Source organism: Musa acuminata, chromosome BXJ2-10 (genome assembly GCF_036884655.1).
Source record: "Musa acuminata AAA Group cultivar baxijiao chromosome BXJ2-10, Cavendish_Baxijiao_AAA, whole genome shotgun sequence".
Classification (NCBI taxonomy): Eukaryota; Viridiplantae; Streptophyta; class Magnoliopsida; order Zingiberales; family Musaceae; genus Musa; species Musa acuminata.
Genome location: NC_088347.1, coordinates 23,055,001 through 23,072,373, shown reverse-complemented (window position 1 = coordinate 23,072,373; position 17,373 = coordinate 23,055,001). Strand labels below are relative to the sequence as shown.

At 37.6% G+C, this 17,373-nt stretch overlaps 2 protein-coding genes across 2 annotated transcripts; one reads left to right on the top strand and one right to left on the bottom strand.

Annotated features, from left to right (window-relative positions):
* Positions 1-622: 622 nt before the first annotated feature.
* Positions 623-6,333, bottom strand: LOC135624546 (chaperonin CPN60-2, mitochondrial-like). Its single transcript, XM_065128267.1, has 18 exons — positions 6,146-6,333; positions 6,001-6,025; positions 5,700-5,831; positions 5,304-5,463; positions 4,657-4,832; positions 4,407-4,502; positions 3,459-3,563; positions 3,281-3,367; positions 3,109-3,198; positions 2,926-3,006; positions 2,771-2,839; positions 2,343-2,420; positions 2,141-2,236; positions 1,705-1,804; positions 1,530-1,633; positions 1,317-1,422; positions 1,148-1,226; positions 623-996 (listed from the first exon to the last, which is right to left on the bottom strand). Exons 1-18 carry the CDS (start codon positions 6,181-6,183, stop codon positions 891-893), a joined length of 1,728 nt encoding a protein of 575 aa, XP_064984339.1. The 5' UTR covers positions 6,184-6,333; the 3' UTR covers positions 623-890.
* Positions 6,334-10,810: 4,477 nt separating this feature from the next.
* LOC104000427 (haloacid dehalogenase-like hydrolase domain-containing protein At2g33255) lies at positions 10,811-16,992 on the top strand. The gene is made up of 5 exons (XM_009422471.3): positions 10,811-11,234; positions 12,054-12,096; positions 12,623-12,683; positions 14,828-14,962; positions 16,597-16,992. Exons 1-5 carry the CDS (start codon positions 10,916-10,918, stop codon positions 16,774-16,776), a joined length of 738 nt encoding a protein of 245 aa, XP_009420746.2. The 5' UTR covers positions 10,811-10,915; the 3' UTR covers positions 16,777-16,992.
* Positions 16,993-17,373: the final 381 nt, after the last annotated feature.

Sequence of the window (17,373 nt, the reverse complement as noted above, 5' to 3'; positions counted from 1 at the left end):
GAGAACAGGACGAAAGGTGAAAACTGTACTAGTATTATTTACTGCAAAGTAGCTAAAGTCGCATTATTACAGTTATTGCAAGCCCTCGCTCGCAAATACGGCGTCTACTCCATGCGACTTATGTTGCTTTGTCTTGTTGGGGATCGTCGTCTCTCTTGGCGGCGGGTGGCTTGCGATACGACTCCTCGTAGTGCTTGGCGATGACCATGGCGGTGCCGGCGAGCTTCCTCAGGTTGGGGACGCTGTAGTTCTGGGCGACGTAGACGCCGCAAGCCGCCCCCAGCAGGAACGAGAGGCTACGCCTGATGATGGCCATCCGCTCCTCCCCCTCCCCCCGCCGATGTTTCGTCTTTTGGCTTCATGGATTCTTTATATAGCGGTGATAAGGGACGGCCTTCTCCCGGATTCTCGTCCTATTGTGACCCCTCGCCCAAGAAACTATGGTACGTTGACATCTCATCGAGCGCCGACGCGGTTACTTGTGAATAAAGCTACGGAACACTACCCACCACTCGGTTCGGGTAGTATAAAGTCATGGCGAATGGAGACTGTTGCACTGAGGGAGTATAAAGGCATCCTCTTAGTGATCTACCAACAACAATACGAACATAACTCACAAGGCTACCAACAACAATACGAACATATGCATTTAGCTTTTTCCATCAGCCACAGCTTTCAAATCAGAAAGCTAACCAATTACCTGGAAAGAAAGTGTGCCTTAATCAACTAAGCAATTATTCTATAATTCATCTCTCCAATGGCAGTCTTCATTGTAAATGGGGGTATCTATCGATCATAATAAATTACTGCCAGCAGAAGCAAAACTTAACTCTGTGGTTTATCACCACATCATTACCAGCCTCAAGAAACTGAAGTTTATACATCAGATATTAGTAGTCCATTCCTCCCATGCCAGGTCCCATCGGTGGGGTCTCCTTCTCATCCTTTGGAAGTTCAACCACAACAGCTTCAGTGGTGGTCATCAAAGAAGAAACGCTGCAATGAGTAACAGCTTAGTTACAACATAGATCCATCCTTCTTTTACCAACATCAACAACTACTTTTAATCTCTAAGATGACAAGGGATATTCCAATTGACACAAACAAAAGGAACAAAACCGAACCAATGAAAAGCCCATGTACTTACCTCGCAGCATCCACCAATGCAGTCCTAATGACCTTCAATGGGTCAATTATACCGGATTTCACCAGGTCTACATACTCCCCTGCATATAGTAAAAACATCGATGAAGTTTAGATGGCAATGCGAGAAGAGAACCTTATATTAGGAAAACCAAAGTGTGATACAAACAAACCTTTGGCTGCATCATAACCAAGGTCTGGATTCTCTTGTTCCAACAGCTTGCCAACAACCACAGCCCCCTCTACTCCAGCATTGGAAGCAATTGTATGCGCTGGAGACTGCAAGTTCAGGACGAGGGAATGGAACAGGATCAATGACAAACGAGAAAAGAACAGATACATCATCATGTATATTTTACTGAAGATTTAGAAGACCAGTCTAGGACCTTCAAAGCATTCTGAATTATTTGGACACCAATCTTTTGGTCAAAGTTGGCAGTCTGCAACTTATCCAGCTCTCTAGATGCATAAAGAAGTGCAACACCACCACCTGAATAGAACAGTTTATTGATTGAACCCCGAATGGAGAACAGTCCGTCATAAACATGGACTAGAAGTAACCTGGTACAATTCCCTCTTCAACCGCAGCCTTAGTTGCATTTAACGCATCTGTGACTCTGTCTTTCTTCTCACCAACTTCTATTTCACTTGCTCCTCCAATCTGTATAATTCAAAAAATCCAACAGCCAATAAAGTTCATGAAACAGCCAACTAGGAACTACTAGTGATAGTTGTACACACAGCAAGTCACTGACACTAAAATATATATCACCATAATAAAATATGATAGTTCATAGAATAAAAATGTTTAAGCCAATAATTGATTTGACTATATTAAGACGCTGAGAATGGCGTGATAGTGTAAACGACACAAATGTTTAGACCCAATATGTTCTGATTATTTTTGTTTCATCTGCTTATGTAAAGCAAAGTACATGACAAACAGGACAATGCAAGGAAACTAAACTATGATCTAAGCATGAAGAAATGTACATACCTTGAGCACAGCAACTCCACCAGAAAGTTTCGCCAACCTCTCTTGCAGCTTCTCTTTGTCATAGTCTGACGTGCTTACTTCAATTGCAGATCGTATCTGTCACAGAGACAAATGACAACATTTCGCCAGTATCAGCATGTTATCATGTTAAATTCTAATTGTCTTGTTTTTTAAAAATTAAATAGAACAGAAGGGCACCAACCTGCTCACATCTCTCTTCGAGAGCCTTTTTGTCACCGGCTCCATCAAGAACTACAGTGTCATCTTTTGAGATTGACACCTAAAATATTACCATTTACATGTTCAATGTTGGTGCAAAACTAAGAAAATAATAGTTTCTCTAATATGATCAACTTAAATCAAATCAATTGATAATGATTGCAGTGACAAAATTAGTGCAAATTATGTAAACGGAGATTTTTAACTAAAGAAAAGGACCAGAATATCAAGATAAAATTGTAAAGCAACCAACACAGATTGGAAGCTACAAGAATATGAGACCCCTTAGACATCTCAATTAATTAGGAACTTGAATGCTTTCTACTAGGAAACAGGTATAAAGAAACAAGAGCAAGTATTGACAGACACTAGTAACAAAGGGCAATAGAGGGTATAAGAACACAATCTGACCTTTTTGCACGTGCCAAGCATGTCAAACTCAACTTTCTCAAGGTTCATACCAAGTTCTTCTGTTATAACCTAAGTAAACAATGAAACAGTTATTATGGCAATATCATTTACTGACCATCATAACACAACAATCATGAATGAGAAAAGATCCTCACAGATCCGCCGGTGAGAGTAGCAAGATCTTGCAAACTAGCCTTCCTGTTCTCCCCAAAACCAGGGGCCTTCACAGCACAAACCTGTGAGATCACCATTCCTTGGTCAGAGTATTTAACAATAACCAAAATTCATAAATCCAAAATTAACAATAAATATACACATAAAATTACTCAAAAAATGACCTTAATCCCGGCACGAAGCTTATTAAGAATTAGGGTCGCCAGTGCATCACTTTCTACGTCTTCTGCCACAATTAGCAAAGGCCTCTGTCTCTGCGCACATTAAAGAAAACTGTGTAAGAAAACATCATATGAACTACCAGGACAATTTGGTCGCATAACAGAGATGTCATACCTTCAAAGCCAATTCTAACACCTTGACAACTGCATTGATGCTTGAAATTTTCTTCTCGTGTATTAAAATAAGAGGATCTTCAAGTTCCTGGTAAAAGGAAAATTGGAGTGACCTGATAATAGGAACACAAACAAATACCATGCAGATGGAAACTAATTTATCAGGATAGTCCTCTTACACATCTTTGATTCTTTTGATCAGTAATAAAATAGGGTGATATGTAGCCTCTGTCGAGTTTCATTCCTTCAACGACTTCGAGTTCATTGTATAGGGTTTTCCCATCCTAAAATAGATCCATAAATAATATTATATTCAACTATGATGATGTAGATTACAGATGACGTTTGCAGATTAAATAAGAAAGGGATCAAAAATAAAAAAAAGCAACCATTAAACACAGAAAACAAAATCAGCGATTGTAGGGAGAAAATGTCACAAAAAAACCAATTACAACATGCTATGCATATTTCTTAAATTTCTATCACATCAGTATATAATTCTAAAACAACATGCATTCCAGCGAGGTTAATTGGATGATCAATTACATTCATAACACTCCAAAAATGAAGCCATCTATTGTGTAGGAGACCTCCTGGTGCATTAAGATCCATTTTAAAATCTGTTTTGAGAGCTACCAACGCATCAGGAATCTGAACATATAACACATGGTTTATGTGGTGTGTGATTAATGGAGATAAATACATCAATTTCTCATCATATTAATCGATTAATTAGCCACGACAGTGGAAATGGAAGGCTCAAATTTTTCACCGCATCTGTACCAGTAACAAGTCAAATATGATAATCTACAGATCTAAGTTTATGAAAATATTTTTAAACCACACATATGCAGCAAATTGTGCATCAAACTACCAAAGTCTGTAAGCAGGAAATGGTGAAAAAAATGCAACCTTAAAACTAAGCAAATGTGCCTCACGAAGGCAATCTTGGAAAGGTTTTATCAAATAGTGTCTCATCTCCATTCAGCCAAAATAAAAGGAAACTAAAAGATCATCCATCAATCAAAATCTAAAATGAACTAAAGTCTTAATTGTGCATAATATGTACACAATCCATATTCACTAATCACTCCATCAACATTCTTTGCCAAAAACACATTACTTACAGCAACTGTTATGACTCCCTCTTTGCCAACTTTCTCCATTGCTTTTGCAATTAGTTCACCAATTTCTCTTTCTCCATTAGCTGATATTGTACCAACCTTTCAAAGAGAAAACTTGCATTTAACAAAAATATCTCAAGAATTAATGTTATTATGAGACATAAACAAAATGCAGAACTTGCCAAGATGTAAAGGCACAGGCATCCAGAAGTTATCCCTTGCAGAACCACTAACACCACATAAAACCAATTACCTGGGCTATCTCCTCTGAGGTACTAATCATTCTTGCTCTGCTCTTCAAGTTAGTCACCACAGCATCAACAGCCATTGTAATGCCACGTCTCAAATCCATTGCATTCATTCCAGCTGCCACCGACTTACACCCTTCAGAAAATATTGCTCTTGTAAGGATGGTAGCACAAGTTGTCCCTGCATATAGATTAGGTGAGTTTTCATTGAATCCTTGTCAAACAGAACCAAACAACTCAGTTAAGAGAATGATTGGATCAAAACAATAGCAGATCAAGCCATATTGTAAACCATATAAGCCTTATTCTTATGAAAAATAAGATAGTGCATTATTAAGCAAGTTACTACAAGGTTCTCATGATGATAGAATCTCAGGAGATAAATCCCAGAGAAAATTGACAAAATCCAACACATTAGCGGTCGGGTAAGATGTGAATTTGACCATGTGAGCATTCGCATGAAGCCAATTGAAAATAATCTAACAAAGAATGTATCTGATATGCTCCAGGAGTGACGACAAAGGTCAAGTGATGGATCTATATGTTGCTCATCCATGTTATCATGAACAAATATCAAACAATATAACCAGACTCCATGTTACCAAAGCATAAAAACAAGACTACCTATTCAATGGTACATCAAAATACTTACCATCACCAGCAACATCATTGGTTGCATTGGCGACCTGCTTCACAAGGCTGGCCCCCATATTCTTTATTCTGTCCTTGAACTCGATGCTCTTTGCAACAGTGACACCATCTTTTGTAACTTTGGGGGCACCAAAGCTTTGTTCAATAACAACATTGCGCCCCTTCAAGCCAAAAAACAAGACCACAATGAATCTAGTTCAACCGATGTTTTAACAACTATATACGAAATAAGACTTCAAAATAACTAGTCATTGTGTTTCACAAACAATTGTTTTTTCACTTTATTTAAATTATCCACAACATAAAACAACACATAAGACAGTAAGCGAGATCACCACATATCACTAGTTGAACCCAACGATACTTTTTATCAGTATAACAAATAAGTGTCTAATACCTTCGGGCCCATGGTCACTTTCACCGCATCAGCGAGATCTTCCACACCCTTAAGCATCAAAGCACGAGCCTCCACTCCAAATCTGATGTCCTTTGCAGCATAGTTTCGACTCCAGCCAAGTCTACTTCCGATCTACAACCACAAACATAGATATTCCAACTCCAGTTAATGTTACTACAATCTATCCTTATGATCGAAGTTCGAAACCAATACTTTACTTGAAATAAACAATCAAATCTTCGAAGAAACTAAGATTTTAATACAAAACAAATTATAACTACTAAAAGATCCAGCCTCCCACCTGTCCGCCGCTGCCTCTGGCGACCCTATTAAACCAGAAGATCAAGAGAAAAAAAAGACAATAAGTAACAATGGTCTCGCAACCAGAAAAAGAAATCGAAAGTGGTAAGTTTCACCTAGATATTAGAGAGAGAGCAAAAGCTTACCGGGCTTTGGAGGCGAGGGAGGAAATGGCCCGATACATGGTAGAATCGAGGAGAGAACGGACTAGCGTTTTGGGTGGGCGCTTGGGGATTCAGATGAGAAAATGAGCCCCTGGGTTAGATAAAAGGGAGACGAGGCAGGGTGGCGGGCCGGGGAAGCGAAACAAGCCTTCGTGGTTTCCAGAACCCCTCAGAACCGTCCTCAGTAGGGTTTAGGGTTTGGTGGAGCAGACTAAGATTTGACTTGGGGACAGGATTCTCTATGATGTTCGTCCTACGTGGATGGATCAAAACGAATCGTCCGTGGAAAAGTGGCGCATGAGATAGAACAATAGGGGTTATCCGCGGAGCATCTTAGCGCAGGTCACGAAGGATGAGTCGGCTGAATGGGTCCACGAATACTTTGTATTGTTTGGAGTACAGCGAGCAATTCCTCTAAAGAAAAAATATATATAAATAATAATAATAATTTTCTGATTTAAAAGGAAGGCATTCAATAGTTACTAAATAGAATGACATGAATATGTGCAAAATTTGCTGCCCTGCACTTATCTATAATAATTCTCTATAAATGTAACTAAATTGTGCTGTCCAAATTTTGCTAGTTATCTCCAAAAATTATGATGTGTGGACATCTAAACATTGCGTTACTATTAGATCAACACTTATTTGGATGTCTCATCAGTTTGATATATCAACTAAGCATCTTACGTGATCAATTAACTGTAACGCTCGACAGTTCGACCTAATCTTTATATCTAAATAATAATATTCAATGATTTAATATAATCATTTTTCACGAATTAACTATCACTTATTTTTTATAATTATCAAAGCTCGCTACTTTGCACAATAAATATTTTCTATTCATTAGTATCGGAATGGTATTTTTGTTGGGCATGCTCTTACATAATCTTGATACTTCGGATAACTAAAATATATAGAACATATTAACACTCATCAAAAGAAATATATATAAAAGCTCGTTTGCATTTGGTAGTAAGTGAGGTTCTTTTATAGTCCATTATATGAATATATGAACTAAACAAGACATCGCATTCACGGTATCCGACAGCATACGATTAATTGAAGATCTCCTTCTTCTGTTTGTAGGATTTGATGGAAGCTAAACTTAGTGATTTGGAAGGCATAAGAATAGAAGATTTCACTTGATTATATTTCAAATATGATTTTTAATATTAATAGCTTAATTTCCGAACAGTGACGATCAGTGTCATAACATTAAAACAAAAACAACGAAAACTTGTTAGGGTCAGAATTTTATTAAATGATGATAGGGAAATGTTAGTCTTGATTAGGGATTCACTACGTGGCTCGATCGGCATGAGGGGATGAAGATCCCCGTAATAATTAAGTCATATGTATATCAATCTAATATAAAATATAATTAAAATATTTTATCTAAATAGTAAACAAAAATTTTGATTAGACGGCACTACGCCGTAATAATTAAGGTGAGCAACTATCTGTTAATGAACAAAAGTATCGTGGTTGGTGAGTCAACACGGTTAGGTCTACGGCCGATATCAGGAAGGAGTGAATAGGATGATGAGGTGGTTGCACCTCTTGAACATCTCGGGCCAGCGGGGTCAGTTGGGCCCTCGTGAGTGGATGTGAGTCAGCGCTCCATGGTCTGTCAACCCAAGAGTCGTTTGTTATGGGTCGTGTCCTTCCGCCCCCGGGGTGGTTGACAGCTTGTCTTTGTGACGTGGTTGTGCTCTCGGGAAGGGGTGCTAGTTGGCGTTGGTCAAGATCTAGGCCAACAGACTGCCTTCCTTTTGCGCACCGGATGACGATTCCCGGGTGGAGATGCTCGTTGCTCGGGGGTGACCGTCTCCCTGCAAAAATGGCCTTCGTCGGATACTTCCCGACTTTAGCCCCTCCGACGAGCAAATCAATCAAGTGTTATTTTTTCCTCTTTTTTCTCCCCTTGGCTGAGTGTCAAACATGGGTTTTTATACTATTGTACGAGGATTGGTTTCGCCTTGGTTCGACGTGGCCACTGACTTTCGTAGGGGTGGAATGACTTCTCTGACGAGTTGGCATCTTTGGGGGTGCTTGAGTGGCGTCAGACGATACCACCCCGAGCTCTCGGGGTAGTCATGTCGCACAGTATATCGGTACAGGACTCGACGTGGCATGCACCCCAAGGTTCTGATGGTGTATGGCGTCGGATTCGTGGATGGTGGCGTGTGACATCGATGGTGATTCATCCGAGACCAAAATATGCGCTATCAATATCTATCATGTTTTATTATTGATTTATACCCATTTTATTATTTGCTTGAGAGTGAACCATGTCACGACTCCATCCGATTTTAGTCTTTTGTATAGATCTACGTAAGTTTGAGCATTAGACACTCACTCATATGTTTTTGAAGGCTTCTTATCTACAGGATTCAAACCAAGTCAGATTAATTTATTCATCATTAAAAAATTTTATAATATTTTGATGCTATAAGAAAAACCCATCTGATGAACAACAACCCACATTTCCAATCCTGACACCTCCACCTCAACATAGACCCCTTAATAGTATTAACAATTATTCAATGATCCAATTCTCTCTCTTCTCATATCACAATGGATGAACTCCTTCGTTTACCTAGCTAAGGAGCTCAAGTAGTATTTTATTATGAACATGCACACCAATTATTTAGACACTACGCTTTGATAATCCAATAAACTATGGGCAAGATGCTAATTGACTTTGTCATCATATTTATAAATGAGATTCAAGGAATCCTTAATGCGCACCCCTCAGTCCTCATACAAGCTCTTATCTTCGAGCCCTCATGTTCATTTTGGTATTTAATTTAAAGGAAGTGAACCCTAGAATGCCTCGATAGAGCAAGCTCATCTCGACCATGTAGACTTGATCCTCCCTCAACATGTCAAGGATTGAAGTCTTTCTTTAGATTAAGGGGAATAGGGTTATCACAAGACCTTTACCCGATGAGATCCCCGTTAAGGAGGCAAGAAAGGTCTAAATATTACAAGTTTCATTAAGACCACGACCATGATACGAAGAATTGTCTCGACCTCAATGAATAAATAAAAGAACTCGTTCATCGAGGGTATCTTAGCATTGCATGCATAGGCATCGAGAGTCATCTCCATCTCCACAACATAGAGGATCGATGGAAACGAAGATCAATATCATTATTAATGGAATAGAATCCAAAAAGAGGTAGCTTGTTAGCTCACAAAGCTTAAACCCAAGCCATTATTGAAAAACACTAATTATTAGGCAATTTAGAAATAGCATTCAAGTAAGAGAAGATGAAGCAACTCAATTCGAACAATGATGATAACCTCAACATTTATATCAAAATGATTAATGCCCTTGTTAAAGAGAGTTATGATCGACATAGATAACTCCAACGACATAATCTACTACTATTTATTCAAAAAGTTAAGGCTAACTACTAACTGCCTTATATTGTTCTCTTCGTCCCATTATTGTCTTTATCTCTAACAAGGTTTACTATGACTCCATCTCTTCCCTCGATACTATTAGCTCTATATATGATTTTTGACTTTGAGTCTTATTTAAAGATGTTGCCTCTCTTCCCTCCATACTATTAGCCCTATATATGATCTTTCACTTAAAGTTCTATTTAAAGATGTTGCTAGCAAAATTTATGATGATCGACATCTCTTTACGTACAACACCATCATCGGTCAATTAATACTCAATAGGCTGAGTTATAATATCGATCGACATACTACCTCTTAATAAACTTTTTAATATTAATATTAATATTAATATTTTTTTTATTAGTGACTCATTTTTGTATAGTCATAACATTCCATAAAAATAGAAAAAAAATTTATTAAGATTAGAACTTTATTGAATAATGATAGGATAAATATTAGTCTCAAAGCTCCATATATGATGCCCAATCAGCATGAGGAGATTAGGACCCTAGTCAATAATTAAGCCACATATACATCAATCTAATATAAAATAATAATATATTTTATTAAAATATTCAATTCGAATGTTCAAGACTCTCTTGGGATATTCTTGACATGTTGATTGGAACGGATTGATCTTATTATCATCGATATTTATCATAATATATAATTAAATAATTACCCATATTTTCCTAGGTGTAGTGTACTAATAATCAATAAAATATTTTTTGAACTTAATTAAAAAAATATAAGAGGAGACTTAAGTTGGTCTATTGGATTAGGTTACGACACATGACATCAAAACCGTTTTAATTTTAGACATGATAAGACACTTAAATAATATTTTATCAATAAATTTAGATCTTATTAAAACCGACAAATACATCAAAGTTAATAAATTCTTATTTTTTGGCCCATTGGACAGCGAGTAGGTTTTGTGGTTCCTATAATAACATATCGTAGATGTATCATTGAAATGGCCCACTGTCAGATAAACAACTCCGATTCATGTTATCGAATCTGCTGTCTGCGATGAAGTATAATATGACCTGCATAAATCATTTATTGGTTGATACATGTGGGTCCCACAGCGGCTGCATCAGGTGAGTTTACTCTGCCAATGGTTACACTGTATCCTATTGTTGCTGCGGAAACGCAATCTGGGGACCCATCTCGGATGTTCTATGCGCTCCTGACCGCACACATCAACATCATACGCACGCGCGCACAAAAACTCCGTTCCCACCGTTTCGCATCGGCCGACATTTGTTCTTGTTCCCGGCCGCCGTCTCCTCCCCCTTCTCTCCTCCTCGCCGTCTCCAACTCGCCTGCATGTCGTCGTTGTCCGCCTCGATCCCCGCCGAAGATGGCTGCGGTGGCGCGGGAGTTAGAGCCAAGAGGGGGCGGCTGCGGGGCCTGGTGTTCGACATGGACGGGACGCTGACGGTGCCTGTGATCGACTTCGGCGCCATGTACCGGGCCGTGCTAGGGGAGGAGGGATACGCAGCCCACCGCGCCGCCAGAGCCTCCGCCGGTGGCGTCGACATCCTCCATCATATCGAGTCGTGGGCACCTCAGGAGCAGCAGCGTGCGTACGAGATCATCGCCCACTTTGAGCGTCAGGGTCTCGATCGCCTCCAGATCATGCCCGGTTCGTCATTTTTCTCTCTCCTTCCTTAGTTCCTCCTCATCCTCATATTGCCTGTTTGATTGGTTAGTGATGGACGATCGCTCAATTGTGATACTGATGTTAAGGTTTCTTGTGGATTTTTGCTTAATGATCTTAGAGATCTCGATGAAATCTCCGCAATTTCTTGTTGGAACTCGTTTAGCATTATGTAGATGTGTAGAGTAGGAAGAATAAGCATGATAGCTTCGATGCTCTGGACACGTTGTGACAGTTTCCTTTACAATTCATTGCAGATAATTCGAACAGTTTATGACTAATTTGCTTACAGTTTGAGTTAATTTGGTATTCCTAGCTGACTAAGCTGATAGCAATGCATACAGATCTGTGATTGATCATCACTATCTTGCAGTAACTAAAACTTTGAGATAACAGACTAATGATCTTGAGGACAACCAAGTTGTTAGTTGATATTTCATAAATTAACACCATCATTGAGATGATAGTGAATGGTATGACCTAATCGGCTCTCAAGATTGAGAAGTATCCCAAAGTTTGGTGCAGGAATCAAATTGGTTGCCGCCCATGTTTGCTATAATATTTAAAACATATGATGGCTGAAAATTTCTTATATTGAGACCATTAATTTAAACAACTAACATATAGCAATAATATTATCCACGAGTTCCAGCCTAATTAATAACCATGTAATCATGCAAAAAATGTCTTATGGTTGTGCCTATTCTTCAGTCATTAGTAACTTAGTACTTAGTAGTTAGTACTATTCAAGACTTAAATGTTCTTGTCCGTCTGCTTTTTTCTGATAAAAGAAACTTATTTCAGGTGCTTCGGAACTTTGCAGGTACCTGGACTCTAGGCAAATAAGGTAAAGATTTCTCTCTCTCTCTCTAATTTCATAAGTCTGTTTTTTTTTTTTTGAATTTCACACACTCTTTGCCTGAAAAATTAAGTGTACTTCTTCATGGAATCAGCATCTATTTCTAAGTTTGTTAACTGTCTTAGGTTTTCATGTATAAATAGCTGTAGATTCCAAGTCATGTTCTGAATTGTTCTTTTGATATTCACAGCATCTAAGCTTGCTATTATTACATGCTTCTATTCCTCCTGATTATGGAGTGATCCCTGTATCCATGATTCTCAGCTCAGAAACATTAAACCAGTTACTACTATGCTTCCTGCATTTTGAACACTCCCCTGATGCTGTTGCTACATTAAGGAATTTAGAGGAAATAATAATATCGATACACCAAGGGATTAATAGAATGTGAAGAGGCAGGATACATGTGTTTTACCAGAGTATCTATTTTCTTTTTCTACAACTTTTGCTGCATTGTCCATGTACGTTGATCTGCATGTTTAGCTAGCTTGCTTATGACTTTCGACTGTTGCAGGAGAGGTTTGATAACTCGCAATGTCAACATGGCAGTTGATATATTTCATCAACGGTTTGGGGTAAGTTACCAGTTTGTTTCTCTTGTGTTCTTATCTTCTTTAGAGAAGAAATTAATCATGTATGTCGAAAGTTTCGATTAAGCATGAAATGGAGATTGTAAATATCTGAAATTGTTAATTGGTTAAAACTGAGGCTTCCGAATGGCTGAGTTCTATGTCCGGACCATTAATAAATTTGAGTTCAGAATAAAGGGTATGGTGTTTTGGTCCTCACTAAGCCTTAATTCTAAAAGATCAACAAAATATTGATTAAGTTTGAATCTGCGATGGGCTTGTTTACTGTTCTCTTACAATAATCAAAGTTACCAATCATATATATGGTTGGTTGTCTAGATTAATGTCTTCGCTACTAGCACATTGTGTTTCTTTGCTTTGTTTGTGCAAGATCTTCCACTATCATTTCCTTCAATTACTGCTTGCCAGTAGAGCTATTGAATTTGTTGATCAATACCCATCATTGCCACCTCTTCAACTTTGACTACCCTATGTCCATAGGCACTTCATCCGCTGCTTCAAAATTACCCTCTCACTGCCTTCAGATTTGTATTGATCCTTTACTCCCTTCTTTTTCCATTTCTCATTGCTTTGTGTTTGCTTTCTTCTTTAGATATGCCATGGTGGTGGCCTCCGCAGACACCACTGGCAAAGATTTTGATTTCGTATTGACTCTGGCAGTCAAGTGCAACAATGTCACTACTGATGCAAAAATTGTGCCATTTGCACAACCATAAAGATGTTTAAACACAAACTTTAATACTTGGAATACCTTTGAGTCGTCTGGCTATCTTTACTGCCATCTGCTTAGGAGTTACAATGTAGGGAGAGGACTTTAATCTTCTATATTTTTAGACTTTCCAGATTTGAGGTTTGGGCCAGATCTGGTATAGGATTAGGATATATTGGGTTACGGCTGGATTTGGGCCATTCTCAAAATACAAGGGTCAAGGTTTCAAGCTCAGTCTTACTCTATACAGGCCTAAATCCAACCTATTGGCAGCCCCAGTTAGGAGGATAGAGGCTACTTGGTCGATAATATTTGTAAATGGTATTAATGCAGATGTATCATCAGATGCCTTTGTATGGTTGTTTGCACTTGCAGTTGCAGACTACCGTTCCATATCTAAACCAAACTCTCTTGTCTGGAATTTTTACATGCAACTAAATTGCTTGCATGTGAATTCATAAATAGTTGCAGGTGAAGATCCACCATCATACTATGCTTTTTGATCGACATTGCTCCTCAACAATCACTCTTTACCATAATGGCCAATGGCCACTTCCAATATTGTTGCTACTCTTTCTGTCACCTCAATGATAGGAACCTGTCTGCCACCCTTCTGGACCATTGCCACTCATCTCACCCTATTCTTGGCCACATGGGCACTACCGACCACCACCACTCGTCTTGTTGCTCCTCCTAGCACATCTCAATTATCCCCTTCCATTGCACCTCCCATCACCCTTATTAACCACGGTATTCCCTTTGACCATCCATCTTGACCATCACAACTCTCCCTTATTCCATCATCTTCCAACACTACATCAAGATGCTTTGGATGAATGACTTGCAAAGCGACTGAACAAAAATTAGTTGCAAATGCAGGCAGCTACATGTGAATTGTATTTGTAAATTTTTAATTCTCAATCACATTAAGTTCTAATTTTGTAGGCCATTTTCAATTGCAAGCAACTAAGTAGTCTCATAATAGTGTTATGTTAGCTAGGAAAATTTTTAAATGTAGTGTTGAAATTGTTTATCAAATATGGTTAGTCTAACAGTTTGGTTTCGTATCAGGTCTCTTCTGTTGATTGGATAGATTTCCATTTTATCATTGTTAATATGACTTAATTTAACATCATTCTATGGAGTATGGACTTTGTAAACAAATTGGCAAATGACAGAATTGGATATTTAGCTGACAGCACAAAGGTTTTTAAGGTTTAAAATTTTGGATTTGTTGCTGAAAGCAAAAAAAATTGAAGGTTTAATAGAATTCGATGGACAAATTATGATTATGATAACTGTTTGTGGATATACATAAAAATTTGGTTTCAACCCTCTTGCATCTGTTGCAGTACGGGGAAAAACAAAATGTTTTTACTTGCTGTGATTAATTTTTAATATAATTTTGCTGTGGTGGTAGATGGAATTTGTCCCTGCACTAAGTAGGGAATTTCGTCCTTATAAGCCAGATCCAGCTCCTTTGTTGCATGTATGTTCAATATGGGATGTTCCTCCAAGTGAAGTCATGATGATTGGTGACAGCCTCCGGGATGATGTAAGTGAATTTGATCCAATAATTAAATTTGTAGCTATCAGCAAGTCCTTGATCATGCAAATCCATTTATTAGTATTGTTTTTCGGAATTATTGATTTCTCATTTTGTTCTTGCATATACAATTTACATGTGGAATCATTAGCAATTCTAATCCTATTGCGTTGTGCGGTGGCTAAATTTCCTGGGAAACTAATGGTCGACGACATAACTTATTGATCCCTTTATTTTCTTGTTGAATTGGACGATTGCAATTTTTGTTCTTTATTTTCTTCAAAACAAGGATTGAAATATCGTACCGTACCGGAATTTCGACCTTCTCTTGGTACGGTATAGTACTGTATACCGTTTGGTATATATATATTAATATATATATATATATAATATTTTATTTATATATCTATTTATTTATATATATTATATATATAAATTTTAAAAAAAATGTGCGACGCCTCTCTTCTCCCCAAGCAGGGTGACGTCGTCGAGGCGATGTCGCCTATATATATATATATATATATATATATATATATATATATATATATATATATATATATATATATATATATATATATATATATATATATATATATATATCGTCCGGTAACGAGCGGTCCGCGTACTGGTTTATTGTCGGACCGGTTCGTATCGCCCGGTACGGGCGATATCATTCGAAACTATAGACCTTGCTTCAAAGGATGTTAAGCGTATTGCCCACCATATTATGATAGCATCAGAATGTGCTTCTTATGTTACTTTTTCCAAAGGCATCTTGTGTGATCTTCAGTTATTTTTGAAATTAAAAGAAAATTTTTATAAGACAGTTATGAGACTAGTAATGCTTTATGGATTCGAGTGTTGGACAGTAAAGAGACAACATATATAAAAAGTTTATGTTGTCGAAGTGTGAATGTTGAGATGAATGTTTGGAGTTATTAGAAGATAAAATGATAGAAAATAATTTAAGATGGTATGATGATGTGCTTAGGAGACATTCGAATGCAATCATTAAAAGAGGTGAAATAATTAATATTAGTGGTACAAGAGGAGAGATAGAGAAGACTTAAAAAGATACTAATAGAAATTATAAATAAATATTTAAGTACTCCGAGACATATGACTTTTTATAGATCTCAATGGCGATAAGAGAACCATGTAGCCAACCATAAGTAGTTGGAATTTATAACTTTATTACTGTTATTGTTGTTGTTGTGTATTGGATATTACAAACTAAAAAATTATATATGATAGAAGTTAGAAAGTATCCTTTAATATCTATCTAGTATCATTACCAAAAATCAAGAAGAGGCAATAAGGTGCGATCATGATTGCTTTTGTAATATATACTATGGGTATCCCGCTTTGCTTGTTCTCTTTCAACATTATATCCGGGATACCAGAAATGTCAGGAACTTATAAGCTCCAATTTAAATAATAGCTGCCAACTACATGGTAATTCCATGCAGCCATTTTGAGACTTCATTAGATAAGAACTAACTGCTCTAGTGTTTTTTGCAATGCAGATGATGCTCCAGCTGCCTATTTTGAACATATAGATCTTTGTTGTTTTCAGAAAAAAAGAAAAAAGAAGACAGTAATGTGATGTTTGATGATGCGATGATTCTTGTATATTCTTGCAGGTGGTTTGTGGGAAGCGAGCAGGAGCTTTCACATGCTTGCTTGACGAAACAGGGAGGTATGACTCTCCTGACTCTTACACTGATGATATAAGACCAGACTTCAAGGTATCATCACTTTCCCAAGTGCTTTCTTTGCTGGAAACCCATTTCGATTTGATGCCACAACCTCAGACGACTTAGAGAACCTTCCTGCTCAATTGGGCATATTTTTTTGACTGATTAAGTTGTGCTGCTTTCATCGACTCTTGGTTGATCCGCGATATAGTTTTGTGCTCATTTTTTTCTACTGTTGACTCAAAAACGAAATTCATGTCTTGGAGATTAGTGTAAGTTGTAAATTTAAAGTTTCCTTTATCACATTTACCTAATGAGTAAATTCAAGACGGTTTCTGACAATGATATTAGTTGTTTTAATTCCTATTCTTTCTTATTATGCTTTATTACATTTTTTTGAGGTCAAACGAAAAAGAATCAATGGTCCACCCACAGGAGAACTCACTCTTTCCCGTAACAGGCAGTAATCTATTTTATTTTTAACGTCTAATTAGATCAGGTAATCATTCAATGCAAATTAAAAACATAAGCTCGTTGCTTTTTGTTTTACTAGGATTGGAACCATAGGCTCTATCCATTTATTCACTAGATCCAATTGTAAATTGAATTTGTTTTATCTCCTTCCCTTCCAAAATCTTTTATTTTTGGAACGATCCAGTAAGGAGGAACATAATTGGATTTTTTTTGGGTATCCCCACATGAACCAAAAATAGTTCCGAAATT